The 18,079-nt window shown below is 55.6% G+C and overlaps 2 protein-coding genes across 10 annotated transcripts in view; one reads left to right on the forward strand and one right to left on the reverse strand.

Annotated features, from left to right (window-relative positions):
* Nucleotides 1-11,386, forward strand: part of OTOF (otoferlin) — a 106,054-nt gene extending 94,668 nt beyond the window's left edge. For 4 of the 8 annotated variants that reach the window (XM_072770759.1, XM_072770760.1, XM_072770764.1 and 1 more), the window contains 15 exons: nt 542-608; nt 1,461-1,597; nt 1,721-1,855; nt 2,194-2,331; nt 2,867-2,994; nt 3,117-3,287; nt 4,352-4,512; nt 5,253-5,395; nt 5,776-5,864; nt 7,454-7,552; nt 7,680-7,921; nt 8,025-8,203; nt 8,311-8,411; nt 8,873-9,075; nt 10,404-10,542. In XM_072770759.1, the coding sequence (XP_072626860.1) occupies nt 542-608; nt 1,461-1,597; nt 1,721-1,855; nt 2,194-2,331; nt 2,867-2,994; nt 3,117-3,287; nt 4,352-4,512; nt 5,253-5,395; nt 5,776-5,864; nt 7,454-7,552; nt 7,680-7,921; nt 8,025-8,203; nt 8,311-8,411; nt 8,873-9,053 (1,971 nt within the window). In that variant the 3' untranslated portion in view covers nt 9,054-9,075; nt 10,404-10,542. Of the gene's footprint in view, nt 1-541; nt 609-1,460; nt 1,598-1,720; nt 1,856-2,193; nt 2,332-2,866; nt 2,995-3,116; nt 3,288-4,351; nt 4,513-5,252; nt 5,396-5,775; nt 5,865-7,453; nt 7,553-7,679; nt 7,922-8,024; nt 8,204-8,310; nt 8,412-8,872; nt 9,076-10,403 lie in introns of all 8 variants that reach the window. The other 4 variants (XM_072770757.1, XM_072770758.1, XM_072770763.1 and 1 more) reach the window with 1 other exon arrangement.
* Nucleotides 11,387-12,245: 859 nt separating this feature from the next.
* The window catches only part of DRC1 (dynein regulatory complex subunit 1), a 38,284-nt gene continuing 32,450 nt past the window's right edge, over nt 12,246-18,079 (reverse strand). For both annotated transcript variants that reach the window (XM_072770766.1, XM_072770767.1), the window contains exons 12-17: nt 17,596-17,685; nt 17,005-17,091; nt 15,411-15,595; nt 14,225-14,365; nt 13,775-13,877; nt 12,246-12,510 (exon numbers count right to left, since the gene is read on the reverse strand). In XM_072770766.1, the coding sequence (XP_072626867.1) occupies nt 12,454-12,510; nt 13,775-13,877; nt 14,225-14,365; nt 15,411-15,595; nt 17,005-17,091; nt 17,596-17,685 (663 nt within the window). In that variant the 3' untranslated portion in view covers nt 12,246-12,453. The remainder of the gene's footprint in view (nt 12,511-13,774; nt 13,878-14,224; nt 14,366-15,410; nt 15,596-17,004; nt 17,092-17,595; nt 17,686-18,079) is intronic.

Genomic DNA, 18,079 nt, shown 5'->3' on the forward strand with positions numbered 1-18,079 from the left:
TTTTCTGATTCCGTTATACTTGTCTACATTTAAAAAAGTATAATACCACTAAGAATCAACATTAAAAGGCATTTTATTTTTAAATGATATACAATTTAAAGAATCATAAGCTCCTGAGTAGTTAGGCATATCGTACACATCATAAACTTTTTTTAACCCACTTTACATAGAGCACATGATGAGTTTGAACCCCAATCAGAAAGTGTTTCTGTTTCCTTTTTTTTTTTTTTTAAAGATTTTATTTGTTCATTTGAGAGAGAGAGAGAGCATGAGCCAGGGGTGAAGGGGGCATGGGGGAGGGGCAGAGGGAGAAGGAGAAGCAGAATCCATACTAAGCCGGGAGCCCTATGCAGCACTTGATCCCAGGACCCCGGGGCCATGACCTAAGTCAAGGGCAGACGCTTAACCAACTGAGCCACACAGGTGTCCCAAAAGAGTTTGTTTCTAAGTCCTTAAGACTAGTCTCAGACCGCAGTGTGGGGTCAAAAGACCCCTCCCCAAGAAGCCCACCTTCCCTTCCCTTCACCTCATCTTTTGGCAGCAACTTCGGCAGCAAGAGGTCTCAGGCACTGACTTGGAGGAGAAAGAGGAGGTGGACAACACCGAGGGTGAGCCTGGGACCTGGGTCTCTGCCTCCCCTCCTTCCCCAGAGGGCTGGCTCTCCTGCCCACCACGCCACTATCATCAGTAGCCGCGGCAGCTGCAGGCAGCTATCACCAGCCATCTCTGGGCACCAAGAGCGGGCGTAGGGCCTCAACTAGGGTGGCTTGTGCTTGAACCAGTTCAGCAGCCACAGACATTTAGAGCCACGGAACATCAGAGCTGGAAGGGAGCTCAGAGCTCCAGCATCTTCCAGACCCTTTCCATGGAACACTGATGATAATGGGTCTTCCAAGGGGAAAAGAGGATTCTTTGGTCAAATGGATTAAACAGGTCTTTAGGCACAGGACTTCCCAGTCCTTTAATATACAAACGTGATGATAAGTCTCTAAATGGAAGTTACAATGTAAAAGATTTCCCAGCTTATCTGACCACAATGTACCCTTGCTCCTAAAACATTCCAAGAACATCTACAGCTGGTGTCCCACTGAACGTAGTTTGGGAAATGCTGATATGGAACAGCCCTCTTAATGTGACAGACAAGTAGACTGAGGCCAGAGAGGAGAGTGAGCTGCACGGTGCTGACTCAAGACCCATGTTCCTTCTGTGCTCTACCCTGCCAGAGGGCGTGACAGCAGTCTTCGTACACTGTCCCAGTGTGGCTTTATTGGTGCCCTGCCCCCGTGTGAGGCAGGCATGCCAGGGAGCACTGTCTGCAGCTTACAAATGAGCACACAGAGCCCTGAGAAATTAAATTAACAAAGTAAATTAGCAGCGGATCTGGCTCTCCAACCCCAAACTTCCTGCTCCATCACTTCTGCCCCAAACTGACCTGGGCCTCCTTTTCTGGTTCTGGCCAGGCCTGAAGGGACCGATGAAGGTCAAGGAGAAGGCAAAGGCAGCAAAGGAAGAGAAGAAAAAGAGAACCCAGGGCCCCGGCGCCGGCCAGGGGTCTGAAGTCCCTGAGAAGAAGAAACCCAAGATTGATGAGCTGAAGGTGAGGGTCTGGGAACAGACCGACCAGGAGCGTGGGGTCATGCCTGGGGCAGGAAGTGGCAGGTGGGGTGAGATGGAGGCCAGTGGTCATGGCCTGTCCCCCCGACGGCCCGGCCCTGCTCAGGTGTACTCCAAGGAGCTGGAGTCCGAGTTCGACAACTTTGAGGACTGGCTGCACACTTTCAACCTGCTGCGGGGCAAGACGGGAGATGATGAGGACGGCTCCACTGAGGAGGAGCGCATCGTGGGCAGGTTCAAGGTCAGGCGAAGGCCCTGAACCCTGAGCCTCCCTCCCACCAGCTCTTCTCCCCACCCCAAGCCCCAAGCCCCAAGCCCAGGGCTGACAGTCAAGTGGAACTGTTAGCTATACTGATTAGCAAAATACGAAAATATTTCTGTGCTGATTATAAAAGAGCATCTGCCCTGAGTGTCCCACCTCCAACATTGCCCTGGCCACTCCCTCCAGAACCCCCAGACCTCCCTCTGACGCAAGTGGCTGAAGGGTTAGGACCCTGAGCAGCAGGGTGCTGTTTTGAATGCACCCCTGCCGTGCCTATGGGAACTGAACTGCACCCTGACTGCCTTGCCTTGCCCCAGGGCTCCCTCTGCGTGTACAAAGTGCCACTCCCAGAGGATGTGTCCCGGGAAGCCGGCTACGACCCCACCTATGGCATGTTCCAGGGCATTCCCAGTAATGACCCCATCAATGTGCTGGTCCGAGTCTATGTGGTCAGGGTAAGACTCCCCCCTCAGATCTCTCCCCACAGTCTCCCAGGCCCCTTATGCAGGAGGAGCTAAAGCAGTGGCAAAGTGACAGCCCCAACTGAGAGACACCAGGAAGGTCATCTGATCTAGTTCCCACCTTTTTCTTTTTTAAGATTTTATTTATTTATTTGAGAGAGAGAGAAGGAAAGGGAGAGAGCATGAGTAGAGGGGGGAGCAGAGGGGGAAGGAGAAGCAGGCTTCCCTCTAGAGCAGGGAGACCCATGCGGGGCTCAAGGCCGGGACCCTGGGATCATGACCTGGGCCGTAGCCAGCGGCTTAACCCACTGAGCCACCCAGGCGCCTCAGTTCCCACCTTTTATAGAGGAGGAAGCCAAGACCTGAGACAGGCAGTGTGACTTGCCCAGGGTCCCGCAGCAAGTCTCCCGTCTCTGGTTCAGCGCTCCCACCCTTTGCCATCATGGGACCATCAGGGAGGGCGCGAGGGCACTGGAAGGTGAGCTGGGTGTGTGGGGAGCCTGCTCAGGAGCACCTGCCCCCATCCCAGGCCACGGACCTGCACCCCGCAGACATCAACGGCAAAGCAGACCCCTACATCGCCATCCGGCTGGGCAAGACAGACATCCGGGACAAGGAGAACTACATCTCTAAGCAGCTCAACCCTGTCTTTGGGAAGTAAGACCCCCTGGCGTCCCACATGCCGCCCCTCCTGCCCACCCCGCTTCCCCAGCCGGCCCTCCACCCACCCCACCCAGCCCCGCCCTTCCGCCTTCCTGACCCCACCCCTACCCCGCCAGGTCCTTTGACATTGAGGCCTCCTTCCCCATGGAATCCATGCTGACGGTGGCCGTGTACGACTGGGACCTGGTCGGCACCGACGACCTCATTGGGGAAACCAAGATTGACCTGGAAAACCGCTTCTACAGCAAGCACCGCGCCACCTGCGGCATCGCCCAGACCTACTCCATGTGCGTGGGGCGGAGCGGAGACGGGGGCGGGGCGAGGGCGGGGAGGGAGCGGGGTGGGGCGGAGACGGGGGCGGGGCGGGCGGAGGTGAGGCGGGGCGAGGGCAGGGATGGGGCAGGGCGGGGCGGGGACAGGGGTGGGGCGGGGCGGAGACGGGGCGGGGCGGGGCGGAGACGGGGCGGGGCGGGGATGGAGGGGGCGAGGGCGGGGTGGGGCGGAGACGGGGGCGGGGCGGGCGGAGGTGAGGCGGGGCGAGGGCAGGGATGGGGCGGGGCGGGGACAGGGGTGGGGCGGGGCGGAGACGGGGCGGGGCGGGGCGGAGACGGGGCGGGGCGGAGGCGGGGCGGAGATGGAGGGGGCAGGAGGGGGTGGGTGGGATGGGGAGGACGGGGGCGGGCGGGCGGGGCGGAGCGGGCACGAGGGGGCGGGCCGAGGACGAAGATGGGCGGGGCGAGGGCGGGGCACGACTGGGGCGGGGCCGGAGGTGGGGCCGGGCCGGGCCTGGGCGCTTCTGCAGTGTCTTGTCTCTGAAAACAAGATTCAGGGATTGTGATTTGGGAAGGTGGCTCTATTATGGTTTCTGCCCCAGGCCAGGCCTCCTTCCATGGGTTGTAAGACGAGGCGAGAGCCAGAGGATTCCGGGCCAGAGGAGGCAGGGCAAGGAGAGAACAGTGGGCTGGGAGGAGAGGTGGCGCTGCTATGCAAAATCCACTGGGGACCTGGCCAGCCTCTGCACTGACAGGCTGTGTGAATCTGGTCACATCCCTAACCTCTCTCGTTATCAGTGTCTTCATGGAAGTCTTTGAAGTACCGGAGGAAAGGGCATAGTTGGGAATGGGCTGGGCTGCATTGGGGGACGCTGAAAGCTCATCCTTGAGACACTGGGCATATGAGGCTGGGGCCTGGGGTAGGAGGGAGCAGCCCCCAGCAACCCTATCTCAGGTGGGGCCCACATGCTGACTCAAGGCAGCAGCCAATTTAAGGGAACTGGTTGGAACCAGTTACCGCCTGGGGATGGGCCCAGCCCCACCCTGAGCCCCACGAAGCCTGTGTGCCCCTCCCACAGACATGGCTACAATATCTGGCGGGACCCCATGAAGCCCAGCCAGATTCTGACCCGTCTCTGCAAGGAGGGCAAAGTGGATGGCCCCCACTTTGGGCCCCCCGGGAGAGTGAAAGTGTCCAACCGCGTCTTCACTGGGCCCTCCGAGATCGAGGACGAGAATGGTAATAGGGCACTGGACACAGCCACGGGGCCTCAGAGGCCAAGAGGAACCCACACATCCCTGGGGGAGGATCTTGAGGTCTAGACTGGAGTCTCTTTAGACCCTCTGCCCATCAGCCTAGAGTCCCATTCCTGTCTGCCCAGCCTCTGCCCTTCCACCCCATCCTACAGGGCACCTGCCCACTTGTTGTCTTCTTTCTCCATCTCAGAATTCCTGTGGGGTAGGATGGTTCTCCCCATTCTGCAGAGAAAGAGAAAGACACTGAGACCCAAAGTGTTTCAGTGACTTGCCCAAGGTCACATGGCTTTTCAGAGGCAGAATGAGAGGTGGGCCCAGATCCCTCTGACTCCAAGCCCTGGGCTCTCACCACTCCTTTGCCCACATGGCACTTCCCAGAGAATAGGGAGGCATGTGTGCTGTGGAACCCTTGCTGGCCACCTTCAGGATGCTGGGCCAAGAGGTGGATTCTTGCCGTCCTCGCCCTCACAGCCTAGCAGGATTCTCTAGTCAGGTTTCCCAGGCAGAGCAAACCCAAAAACCCAGTCTCTCTGGGCCCTGTGGGGCAGCTGAGAACTTGGGCAAGCCAACTGTCCCCCTGTGCCTCAGTTTCCCCAATAGTAAAAAGGAGATGGGGTGGACAGGTGATGGCTCAGGGGCCTCTTTGTGCCCCTGAGTCTAGCCCAGCACAGGTTTCTTATTCTGCTGAGGCTGTGTGTGCAACTGACCCACCGGCACCCGCAGGTCAGAGGAAGCCCACAGAAGAGCACGTGGCACTGTCTGCCCTAAGGCACTGGGAGGACATCCCCCGTGTGGGCTGCCGCCTCGTGCCCGAACATGTGGAGACTCGGCCGCTGCTCAACCCTGACAAGCCAGGCATCGAGCAGGTGACACTTACCTGGCTTAGATCTGAGGTTCTTTGGTATCTGGGATCAGGGTGTCCCCACCTGAGCCCATAAAAATGGATCCTCATACTGTTTGCCACATCCCCAAAAGCCTGGCAGGCACTTCCCCACCATGGCCCTTCGCAGCAACTCTGGTGGCATGCGTCTTTGCTCTAAGTGAGAGTCACATCAGCTCAGGTGCAGCCCTCAGGGGTCTCCCTTAGAAGCTGTGATTGGCTATTGGTGATGTCATAGGAACTCTGGCATCCAAGGATGAAAATTGATGAACTGGGTCCTGAGGGAACAAAGGTTGGTGGGGGGTAGCTGGCATTCCAGGGCAGGGGGAGTCCATTGGGAGACCTGCCATGCCCCCTCTTCCGCAGGGCCGCCTGGAGCTGTGGGTGGATATGTTCCCCATGGACATGCCAGCACCCGGCACACCACTGGACATCTCCCCTCGGAAGCCCAAGAAGTGAGCTTCTGGGGCCCAGCACCATTGCCTTCCCCTCCCTACCCCTCCCACCTCTCCATGACCTTCCTTCCTGTAGGGGCCCCAGACTCAGATCACCCACATCGCCGTGGTCAGTGGTGCTTCCCCTGTGGCCTTGTGGGGGGAACATAGCAACCCATGGAGAGAGCAGTGGGGGCTGCCCTGGGTGGGTCCCCTTTTCCGAGGCGGAGCCACACCCCCAGTGTGCCCTGGGTGAGGCGTGAGGAGATCTGCACTCATCAGCACCGCCCAGTGGACTTTCATCCTCCCAGCGGCACTACCCCGGAGCCTGCTCTGTTGGCCCCACTCCAGGCTGTCATTAACTCTGCCAGGTTTTATTTAAAACCCCTGTGGAGGAGATAGGCAGGAGTGAGTGCCCAGAAAGGGGTTGGGGAGGCGGGGGGTAGAGTGGAAAGAGGACCAGAGGCAAACAGCCTGCCTCTCCCACTTGGCCCTGGCCAGGTCACACGGCCTCCCGGGTCCTCGGCTTTCCCATCTGTAAAGTGGCAGAATGGCGTTGCTGCCAGTTCTGACACCTGCGGTGCCTGGAACCAGGGCCTGGATAGGGAAGTGCCACAGGTCCCACACTCAGAGCGGCCCCATGTTTATTTCAAGATGACAATATCTAAATTCTTAATTTTTAAAAAGATTTTATTTATTTACTCAATAGAGGTCGTGAGCACACAAGCAGGGGGAGGGGCAGAGGGAGAGGGAGAAGCAGACTCCCCACTGAGCAGGGAGCCCTATGTGGGGCTTGATCTCAGGGTCCTGGGATCATGACCTGAGCCGAAAGCAGAGGCTTAACTGACTGAGCCACCCAGTGCCCCTAAATTCTTAATTTTTAAATAAGGGGTCCCACATTTCCATTTTGTACTGGGTCCTGCAAATTAGCAAATTCTGCCTGGAATTGCCTCCAGGTCTGTCATGAGTGTGCTGTCCCAGGGCTGGCCACTAGTGGACACTTCACCCCATGGTGTAATCGGGGACTCAGGGTAAACTTGGGAATGCCATGGACCACATGCCAAGTAACGTGGGGGGGAGGTGACTCAACCTCACTCCGAATGGTTGAAATGTAACCACCGATTTATAATAACAAGTACACTTCAAGTGGAAAAATCCTCTTCAAGGACAAAGACATAAAGGAAACCAGATTCCTTGGGAGTCCACTGCCAGCTGCTGGGCTTAAATACACATTTGTGTTAGAACTGGAGTGCCTTCTGGCCTCTGGAGACCGAGATTGAGCTCAGCCACCCCCCAATAGTGGCCCTGCCCCTCCGGAGCTGGGTCAGCCTCCCTGTCTAGGGGTGTGCTCTGGGTCCTGGCGTGTCAGCCAGACAGGCTTCCCCTGGGCCCTCCTGTCTCCCTCGCCCAGGGCCCCAACATCCCCCTGTTCCCTCAGCTCCCCCTCCTTGCCCCCTTCCCTGAATCGTCTCTCTCCACCCCAATCTGGGCCAGGACCTCATGCTCACCTTGAGTCCCCAGGACTCCCCTTGGTGACCTGCCCTATATATGCCCAAGACCCTGGGACAGCCCCTACCCCCAGATTGTGAGCCAGCCTCTCCCCTGCCCAGGTACGAGCTCCGGGTCATCGTGTGGAACACGGACGAGGTGGTCCTGGAGGACGATGACTTCTTTACTGGGGAGAAGTCCAGCGACATTTTTGTGCGGGGGTGGGTGAGGGCCCCTGACAGGGTTGGGGGGCCCTGGGCTGGGAGAGCCCACCTTTCTGGGGGCAGGAGAAGAGGGAAGGGGCCCCCTGCAGGTGGCCACAGGTCTGGAGCTGATGGCCCCTGGCAGGTGGCTGAAGGGCCAGCAGGAGGACAAGCAGGACACGGATGTCCACTATCACTCCCTCACCGGCGAGGGCAACTTCAACTGGCGCTACCTGTTCCCCTTCGACTATCTGGCCGCCGAGGAAAAGATTGTCATCTCCAAGAAGGAGTCCATGTTCTCCTGGGACGAGACGGAGTACAAGATCCCCGCGCGGCTCACCTTGCAGATCTGGGACGCCGACCACTTCTCCGCGGACGATTTCCTGGGTGCAGGGCTGGGGAACGGAGGGGGCGGGCAGGGGGAGCCCACCCTGGGGGCGGGGGGTCCACCGGGCCCGGCCTGTCAGAGCTGACTCCAGGGCTGCCACAGGGGCCATCGAGCTGGACCTGAACCGGTTCCCCCGGGGCGCGAAGACAGCCAAGCAGTGCACCATGGAGATGGCCACGGGGGAGGTGGACGTGCCCCTGGTTTCCATCTTCAAGCAGAAGCGCGTCAAAGGCTGGTGGCCGCTCCTGGCCCGCGATGAGAATGATGAGTTCGAGCTCACGGTGGGGACCGCCACTGCTTGGGCAGAGGGCAGGCCTGGGCCCGGCTAGGGCGCGGAGGGTCCCGGCGCCTGGCCTGAGCGCCGAGATCCTTCTGTTCCTTTCTGCAGGGCAAGGTGGAGGCAGAGTTGCATCTCCTGACAGCCGAGGAGGCAGAGAAGAACCCCGTGGGCCTGGCCCGCAATGAACCTGACCCCCTAGAGAAACCCAAGTGAGTGTGCTGCCGGCCTGGCCCCCCTGCCACGCTGATCCCTGGGGCCACTGGAACAGGAAGGGGCAGCAAGAACCTTCTGGACTTCTCGCTCCCGCTCTGCAAGCACCTCTGTGTTCTCTATCTCTCTCTGGGTGGGGGAGCCTCTTCCCCTGTCTGCTCCCCACCGGAATCCACCCCTCCCTCTGAACCAAAGCACGGGCTACTTTTTCAGGAAAGCAGCCCCTCTCCCAGGGAAGGCCCGTGTCACAGAGCTGAATGCTTTTCCTAGTTTTAGCCCACACCGCTGCGGTGGTGGAATGTGGGGCCCCAGGCAGCCCTGAGGGCCGGGGAGGTGACCAGAGGTGCACACGCTCAGCCCAAGGTCGCCCCAACCCGTTGCGAGGCCCCTGCCATATCCTGAGCCTTCTTCATCCTCTGTGTCCTTTCTCCACGCTGCCTCTGCCCTCTTGCTGCTCTAGGCGGCCAGACACGAGCTTCATCTGGTTCTTGAACCCTCTCAAGTCTGCCCGCTACTTCTTGTGGCACACATACCGCTGGCTGCTCCTCAAACTGCTGCTGCTCATGCTGCTGCTCCTCCTCCTCGCCCTCTTCCTCTACTCTGTGCCCGGCTACCTGGTCAAGAAGATCCTGGGGGCCTGAGCCTGGCTTCCTCCTGGCTCTGGTACTCCTCACTTCTTCCTCTGGACCTAGGGCTGATGAGCTGGGCAGCATGTGGCACACACACACGTGCACACGCGATGCCCCCCCCCCACACACACACGTGTACACGTGCACACACGGCAATTTTCAAACAAAGCAACCTGCCTAAGGTCACCTAGCTGATTAGAGCTAAGACCCAGCCTAGGTTTTCAAGTTGCCAACCCAGGATCCTTGGCATGACGCTACTTGCTGTCCTTGTGACAGGCTGACTCTAACCCAGTGCTGTTGGCAGAAAGCAGTTGACATGTGGACAGGGGATGGGGAAGGGTTTGGCTGGGAGTAGCCAGCAAGACCTCACTGGTTCCCACCAGCCCCCATCTCCCAACCCAGAGCCGTTTTCTGTCGTGCAGGCCAGTAAGGAACCCTGTCCAGTTCCCATAGCTTAGCGGCCAACATCTGCTGACCAGGCAATATCTGCTGAGCAGCTGGGGGCCTAGCAGAGCATGTGCACTTTGTCTCCTTCCCCTTTACCAACCCCAGAGGCAGAGTCCACTATTAACCCCACTGTGTAAGTACAGAAACTGAGGCTCAAACGGGAGCCTGACTTGCTCATCACCACCAGGCCTGGAAACCAGGTGCCCTGAGTGGGAGCCCCACTGTGCCCTGAGCCTGGCTCTGGAGGGCATGGTCTGTGTCCTCTGCGGGGCCAGTGGGACAGGAGCTTGAAAAAAAATCTATTCAGTACTTGAATTTTATATCTTGACATCTTATAAAACCTACTGTCTTTGTAAACATGAACACCAGAGGGGATTGCTTAGCAAGCACCTCTTGGCCGGAAGGCTGTGCAGAAGATAGAGCAGCAAGGGGCGTGCATCCCACGGAGGCTCCTCAGACCCTGGGCAGGGTGCGGTGGGCATAGATGCTCATGTTCATCACAGAGGGGGAGAGGCTGAGAGACACTGGTTTCACAGAGACAACACGGGGCGGCCCCAGAGCACCCACGGGGAGCTGCTGAACAGAGGAGCTTCCCAGGGATCAGCACTGTGGGCAGTGCGGCGGCTGCCTCTCAGTAGTGAACAGCCACGGCCACCAGTGTCCAGGTGGAGGCTGGACGGCTGCCCAGCTGCCAGAAAGCCCTCTAGGGCCTTGGGAGGAGACCAAGGGTGCCAGAGGGTCCCACAAAGAGCCTAAACCTGGTGCTTAAGAAAGGGGTCCACACCCGGTTCCAGCACTCTCACTACTTTTGGAACCCAGGCTGTGACAGGGCATGTTGGGGGTCTTGAAGAGCCGAGGGCATGGGGTGCCCTGGGAGAGGCCCATTGCCTGACCGCATCCCCTCCCCACCCCCAGCCGGCCTGACACCGCCTTTGTCTGGTTCCTCAACCCCCTCAAGTCCATCAAGTACCTCATCTGCACGCGATACAAGTGGCTCATCATCAAGATCGTGCTGGCGCTGCTGGGGCTGCTTATGCTTGCCCTCTTCCTCTACAGCCTCCCCGGCTACATGGTCAAGAAGCTCCTCGGGGCCTGAAGCCCCACGGCCTGGCTGCCGCTCCTCTCCTGGGCCTGGGCCTTTGTCCCTCCTCTCGTGTGGACTTTCCAGTCTCCCTGGGGAGCCTGGGAAGCCCAGTGTCCACCCTTGTGGCCTCAAGTCCCGGAAGCCTGCCTCCTGCTTGCTGGGCTGGCGACCCCATCCCTCTCCTCCTCCACCCCAAGCCTGTTGCTGGCCCTGTCCCACTCAGCTGGTCCCCGCCTGGTGGGTGAGAAGGGTGGGCAGGAGTGGGGGTCTGTCCCTTAAGCCACCCCAGATCCTCCCTTAGGTTTTCCCGTGGAGGAGTCAAGGTTTAATAGAATTAACTGAGAATCCTGTCATGGGCCAGTGCCCAGAGCTATAAAAAAAGAATGAATAAGCAAAAAGCATCACCCTCCCTCCTCAACAGAATCTTGTGAGGGCAGTCAGACCACCAGTCCTTATTCTGTAAATGAGGGCCAGATCCTTCCTGCTAAGGCGTGGAGGTGGCCGCTTCTGCCCTGCTGCCCTCCAGAGTGGCTCCTCCTCCTGCCCAAGGAGCCATCATGGTGGGTGCACAAGCCTCGGCCCTGCCCTGCCTGTGGGTTTTTATCGCTTCCCAGAGCTTCCTCTGCCTGGTCCAGTGCTCAGAAGCTTAGATGAGGAGCAGTGAGAGTGAAAACCCTGTGCCCACCCGCCCTGCCAGGCCCTCATTTGAGGCCAGGCCAGGAGGTGGTACTTGCAGTGAGAGCCTGGTTTCTGTTGGCTGTTGTTCCTTTCGTGAGTGGTGATTTTTCTCTTAATAAAATAAATTAAACACTGAGCTGACAAGTCTGCATTTGGCCAAGTTGGGGGACCGTATAGGGGCCCAGAGTTTGTGAGCTCTCTGAGGTTGGCAAACTCATCACTAGCTGGACCCTTCTGGCTTTCCCCTTTGAATAGCCTCGTGGCCCAAGATTCAAGAAGGGCCTAAGGCATGGGGCCACTTGCTCAGGCTGGCCACGAGAAGAGCCTTACACTAAACCAGGTGGAACCGGGGACCCCAGAAGCTTAACAAAAGGGTCCTGCAGGCCCAAGGACAGTCTGAAGGCTTAAGACCCTACAGGAGCCTAGAGCACTTGGGTGGCTCAGTTGGTTAAGTATCCAACTTTTTTTTTTTTTAAGATTTTGTTTATTTATTCATAGAGACACAGCTAGAGAGAGAGAGGCAGAGACATAGGCAGAGGGAGAAGCAGGCACCATGCAGGGAGCCTGATGTGGGACTCAATCCCGGGTCTCCAGGATCACGCCCTGGGCTGAAGATGGCACTAAACCACTAAGCCACCAGGGCTGCCCAGCATCCAACTCTTTATCTCAGCTCAGGTCTTGACCTCAAAGAGTCGTGAGTTCAAGCCCCACACTGAGCTCCACAATGGATGTGGAGCCTACTTAAAAAAACAACAACAAAAAAGATCCTGCAAGAGCCCCAAAAGCTCCAGCCTCCGCTCACAGACTCCTCTCACAGCTAACTGCCCCCAAATGCAAGAGGGGAGTCCCATGCCACGGGCCCAGGTCCAATCCCACAGTGACAGGCCTATTGTCCTACCACAATCTGAGGTGGGGAAAAAGTCCCCTCATGACATGAGGTGGAGTCATGGGCCAGCATTTCACTGGACCTTAGCTCTTTGAAGAGATTCAGCCACAACTTTTTAAAGACTTTAATCATGACTGCAGGATACAGGTCACCCCTTCTATGGCCTTATTTTGACAGGCCTGATCATAGCAGCTCTGGGAAATCCAGAGTGGGCCCAGGCAGCTCCCCGGGTGACACGTGCTAGCTTCGGCTCTAGCACCAACACCAATGCCAGTGCCAGCATTCACCTTAACACAGCAGCCTTTTGTGGCCCAGCTCTATGTTGTGGGTACTCGGAATACCTGAGTTGGTGGAACTTGCAGTTCGGAGTTTATCTGGAAGAGAAAAAGGAAAGGTCATTACATTTTCCCGGGGCCCTCCTTCTTCATGACCTCTGGGGGCAGGTGCACATGTTGGCTCTCCTAAGGGCTCTAAATCTCTGCAAGTATTTCTTCCCAAGGGCTTCCAGATGCTGGGGGAAAGCCCACAGTCTGCCTCCCTTTAGAAGAGAAGTCCTAAAGCTTTTCGTATGGCTTCTGCTCCAGCCAGCTAACCTTTGGTAATGTTCTTAACCTTCTGCTCTGAGCCACTCTCTTAAATCCTCCCTCCCCCCCTCACCTGTGCATCCCATCACCAGTCTAGCCCTCCCCCTCCCTCCCCCCACCATCTTCTTGTACACAGCAGCGTGGACAAAAGCACGGACCACATAGTCCTCTAATGTGTATCACAGGCCAACAGGCCATCACGACACCAAGGCTTACCACATCCTCTGCTCAGGTGTGGCCTGGGGCCTGAGACCATGGTGGGGCCACATTCTCAGTTCCGGGGCTTGTGGCTGGCCTCAGTCACCTCTCACACACACCGCTGGTGAGGAGAACCTACCCTCAGCCCAGTGTGTTAAGGCTGTCCTGGCCCAGGGCTTCAGCATCATGTAAAAGATTCTACACTAGCAGAGCAGAGCCACCAACTGTGTTATGAGTGGATTCTAATCTTTGGAGCAGAGGCAGTGAGATTTCCTCTCCTGCAGGCCATGGGAACAGTTGCCCCAACCACACTGGAGCGGGCAAGAATGGGGGCCAGCAAATATCTATCCCAGTTGGCGCCTCCTCTCACCGTGTTACATCCCAGGCCGGACAACCTGGGTCAGTAATATGGGAAGAGCCCAGGGCTCTGGGCATGTCACAGAGTCACCCAGTCTTGATTCTCCTTTTTGGGAGAATCATCTATGCCCTATTGACCTCACAGAGGGGTTGTTAAGACAAAGAAGAAAATTCATAAGGAAGGGTTCTGTGGGCTATGAAGCCATCGTGAGCTTTGGCACTGCTTCCAAGAATAGTCCAACAAGCAGCTTGTGCCAAAGACCATGGGTATGAAAGGGGCACTCTCACAGCCCAAACATCTCAGAGAAGGCTTTAGGATTGTCCATTCCCTTGCCCAATAATTCTGTCCCAACCTCAGGTATGACTGTTGATACTTTATGTCACACCTCAATGCTCCCTTGCTTCTGGTGAGGAAAGAGACTCATTTCCTAATATCAGCTCCAGCCCCACTGCCTCCCTTGGCCGCCTGCCTACCGTCCTTGGAGGGTCCGTCACCCACCTTGGAATCTAGATACTGTTGAAGCAGCATCTGGAGCTCTGTGTTCTGCTGCTCCAGAGAGTTGTTTTCTATCAGCAGCGTGGCCCTCTGGGTCAGGATGAGGCTTTGGGTGGAAAAATCAGTTAGAGGCTCATTGAATCCTGCATCCTCTGCCAAGTAGGGACCAGGATCTCTGTGTTTCTGGTCTGTTTAGAGGTGGAAGAGGATTCCAGAAGCCTGACCCCAGAGCAACCTCCCTGCCCAAAACAAACCAGGCTAGCAGGAACAGAATAGGAAGCCAGAGGACCAGCCACCCAACAATACCACATGCCCCTTCAACAGGACCTTTCCCTCCAAAGGCAGCTTTTCTCTCCAAGTCAGGGAGGTGGCAAACTGGCCACTGCAAGCAGAATCCTCCTCCACCAACTGGCTGGGCCCCTCCTTCTCCTGGGCTATGACATGCACACTCACTGATACTTCTCCAAAGCTGTGTACAGAGCGTCCCAGAGGTTCTGCGTGGTATCAGAGATAACTGTGGTCAGGGCCTCCCAATACTCAGAGTCCTTCGAGTCATCTCGCACATGCTTCAACTTCACTGGTGCCCGGGAGTCCCTGAAGGTTAAGAGCAACAGTATCATCATCGCCACCTGGCACCCCCCAGGTCCCCACGTGGGGCTAGTCACAGTGCCTGTCCCTCACAGACTCTGCTTGTCCACCAGTCACCTTCCCACTCAGCTTCGTGAGTCTACCGGCTTATGGCCAATTCTCAGAAAGTGCACATGACTGCCCTCAGCATTCCTGACTCCTGGTGCCATTGTCGCTTTTGTCATCCCCTTTCTCTCAGTCAGTTTACCTCACTGACTTTATATCCCGCTACTATGCCCAGTTCTTTCACTAATGCATCCAAAACACCTCTCAGAATTCGGCATCCCCTCAAGGATAGCCTTGATCCAGGATATCATCAACTCCACCAGGACAAACCTTTCAGCTGCTCTCCTGTATCTGGCATCACCGCCCCCTCCCCACCACCAAAGGGATCTTTGCAAAATGCAAGCCCAACCATGGCGCCTCCACTGCTTAAAACCATGCTCTGGCTCCGGGCCACTAAAGGACAAAGACAAAGATCTTGGGCACGGCGAGCAAGGCTCTCCTTGCCTGGCTCCCCTGCCCACTGGTCTCACTTCCCAGGGAAGACCCTGACACTAGCCACACCTCTCTGCCACGATTCTGGAATATACCAGGCCTTTCCCCATACTGTGACACCCTGAAGTGCCCTTTCCTCCCACTTAATCCACCCAGGAAAACCCAGTTTGGGTGCCTAAACCCCTCTCGGACATGCCAGATGGGGAAGCCACTGCCTCTCCCAAGTGACGTGACACCTTGTTATGCTCTGCCCATTTTCTGATAACCAAGCGCTCCCTCCACAGGGCCCACACCCAGCAGACCCCAGTGACTGTTGAATGAATGATGAATGAGAAAATCACTTCTACGCCTATTTCTTTCCTTCATGTCCACTTGTCCCCCGATTCCTCCAGCCCTCCCGAGGACCAGCCTCTCCTCCCCACCCAGGTTCCTGTCCTGCAACCTCCACACTCAGACTATAGCATCTGCATGGCCTCTGCCCAGCCCGCTTCAAGCAAGCCCTCCAGCACCACACCTGGGCTTCTTCAGACCCATGACAAAGGCCTCCAGGATCTTGAGGACATCGTTGGGGTGGATGAGCATGGGAGAAGGGGGATGCTCCTTCTCTTCTGCCTCCCCTTCCCCAAGGCTTTCCTCCTTCTGTTCCTCAAGGTCTCTCTTCTCTCCTGGCTCCAGTGCCGACATCAGGCTTGTTTGCTCCTGTGGGGGTGACAGATGCCAAGGTAAACCAATGTCATCAGTTTCTTACGTATCCTTCCAAAGAAATACTATGTCCCTACAAGCAACGCCTTCCCTCCCGTTGTCACAGGAATGATGCTCTACGACACACACAGTTCTGCACTTTACATGTTTCACAATAAACCTTAGGGATGTTTTCGCATAAATACGTAAAGAACTTTTTTGTTTTTTTTTTTTTTACCGGTGCATAGTATTCCACTATGTAGATTCACCACAGCTCCTAAGAGCAGGAGGTTTGGCTTGTTCCCCTGAACAATGAATTCTTTCACGATGGAATTGTAGATTGTTTTCAATCTTCTCCCACTTCTAGCAATGCTGCAACCAATGAGCTACAATAAACACATCCTTTCAAATGTATTGAGACATAGCTGCAGAGTGAAATCCTAGGAGAACTGCAGGGTATAGAGTACATGGTGAAGTCATCCATAGGGACGCTGCAACATTTGGCTCTCACAGCGGCAACTTAGGAGCCTGTCTGGTTCCCACGCTTCGGCCAATCACTATGTGCTATCAACTCGCACAGTCTTGCCAATGTGACAGTTGCACATGGAATTTGGACAGTTTTAATTTGCACTTCTCTTATTAAAAGAAACCTGGTTATCTTTTCATACGTTTAAAAGTTATTCGTACTGTCTCTTGTAGGAGATTTTTGTTTGTATTCCTTGTCCAAGTTGTTGGTCTTTTTCTTACTGGTTTATATTAGTTCTTTGTATATTAAAGAAATAGGCCTTTAACTGTGGTATGAATTTAAGATGTTTCCTCTCCCAGTTATCATCTGTATCTTAACTTTGCTTATAGTGATTTTTGCCTCACAAGGTTTATTTGTTTGGTTTTTAATGTAGTCAAATAGATCCTATTTTTCCCCTTTATAGCTTCTGGGTTTTATTCACCCAGCCAGTTCTTTTTGGAAGCATATCAGGATACTCCCCCTGGAGCCAGCATTGCTAAACATATTTTTTAATCCAAGTTTTTAATTAAAATTTTATAAAATAGTTAACATGATATCTTCTTCAGAATAGTTCATTACAATCAAGATAGGTATTGCAGATGGGTCCTGCTTGGCAGGAAAGTGGTAAGGATCAAAATATTCAGAACGTGGTGGGCCCAGGACTCCTAGGGGCTGAGATCAGGCTTTGAGGAAGGGCCCAGGAAAAGATGCCTCGGGGCCTTAGTATGAGAACAGCCTCTCCTCCCCAACCTTTCTTCCCCTTGCAAATAGAAAAAGTAACAATAAAATAGGAAATGCTAAGTTCACTTTCTTTGACATAAAACCCTCACTATTTCTCCAGAAGTATTATGCAAAGGCAGCAATGCCTTCTGGGGGCTTTCAGAATTTCAAATGCTCTCTTTTTTATTGCACTTCACATTACCTGACTGGAGGGTGAATGATAAACTCGGTATCTGAGGAAGAAGTTCACCAGTTTATATAAGTCGTCCTCACTTTCAATTCCAAGGGCCTAGGGGAAAATAGGAGAATTGCTCAAACATCACAGACTTCTTCCGAGAGTTAAGAGACCCATACCTCCTAAGAGCAGGAGGTTGGCTTGTTCCCCTGAACATCCCCAGCACCTGCCATGGCCCAGAGTGAGGCCGCTCAATACCTGGGAAGTGCAGTGAGATCATATCCTAGCAGAGAAACAATGCTTGGAGTCAGGAACAGCTCCACACAGGTCTGGTGGGTATGGGAATGCTAGAATAGGCTGGACATACATCCGGGTTTCAGGGTATCAGGAAGAATCTAGAGTCTGAGATCTGGGCCATGAGAGAGAAGCTGGTAGAGGAAGGGTCAGGGCTGGAAGACAGCTAAACGACTCTGTGGCCAATTTGTGACATGGAGAACAAGGTGACAGAGAACCCAGGGAAACCAGGAAGACCTACATCTACTCCCAGGGCCAAGGCAATGTTGGAAAAACAGAGGAGGCTGGCTTAGAATGAGGCCAACTCAGCCCAGTGGGACTCACTGAGAAGATGGCGTCCAACTTCAGCAGATAGCATTCGTTCTTCTCCAGGGGAAGGAGAAGGCTCAGCAGCTTGCTCTCTATGAGGAAACCCTGAGAAGGAAGATGACATCTCTAGTCAGAGACAGGTTTCAGAAACGAGCGCTGGGCTGCAGCCTACCTCTGTCTAACTAGCCCGCGATGACCCTGCAGAGCAGGACCCCACAAAGCAGAGACTTTCAGCAGCAGGGCCTCCAGAGGAAGTCCTTCCTGGGATGCCCAAGGGCCCTTCCTGGGGATAGAGCCAATGCTCGTCATGGATTTAGTTTCCCTACCTCCAAAAGGTGCTGGCTCACCTCACCCACAAGCCACTGGGTAAACACCTGAGTTCCCCAGAGCAGCCCAGATCCAATTCAGTCACAGATCCCTGCCTGTGCAATGTCATTTCACTCATAGGCTAGCCCTCAAATATCATCAAACAGGGCAGCAGGCACTGAGTTTGGAGGGA

Source organism: Canis lupus, chromosome 12, assembly GCF_048164855.1.
Source record: "Canis lupus baileyi chromosome 12, mCanLup2.hap1, whole genome shotgun sequence".
NCBI classification, from domain to species: domain Eukaryota; kingdom Metazoa; phylum Chordata; class Mammalia; order Carnivora; family Canidae; genus Canis; species Canis lupus.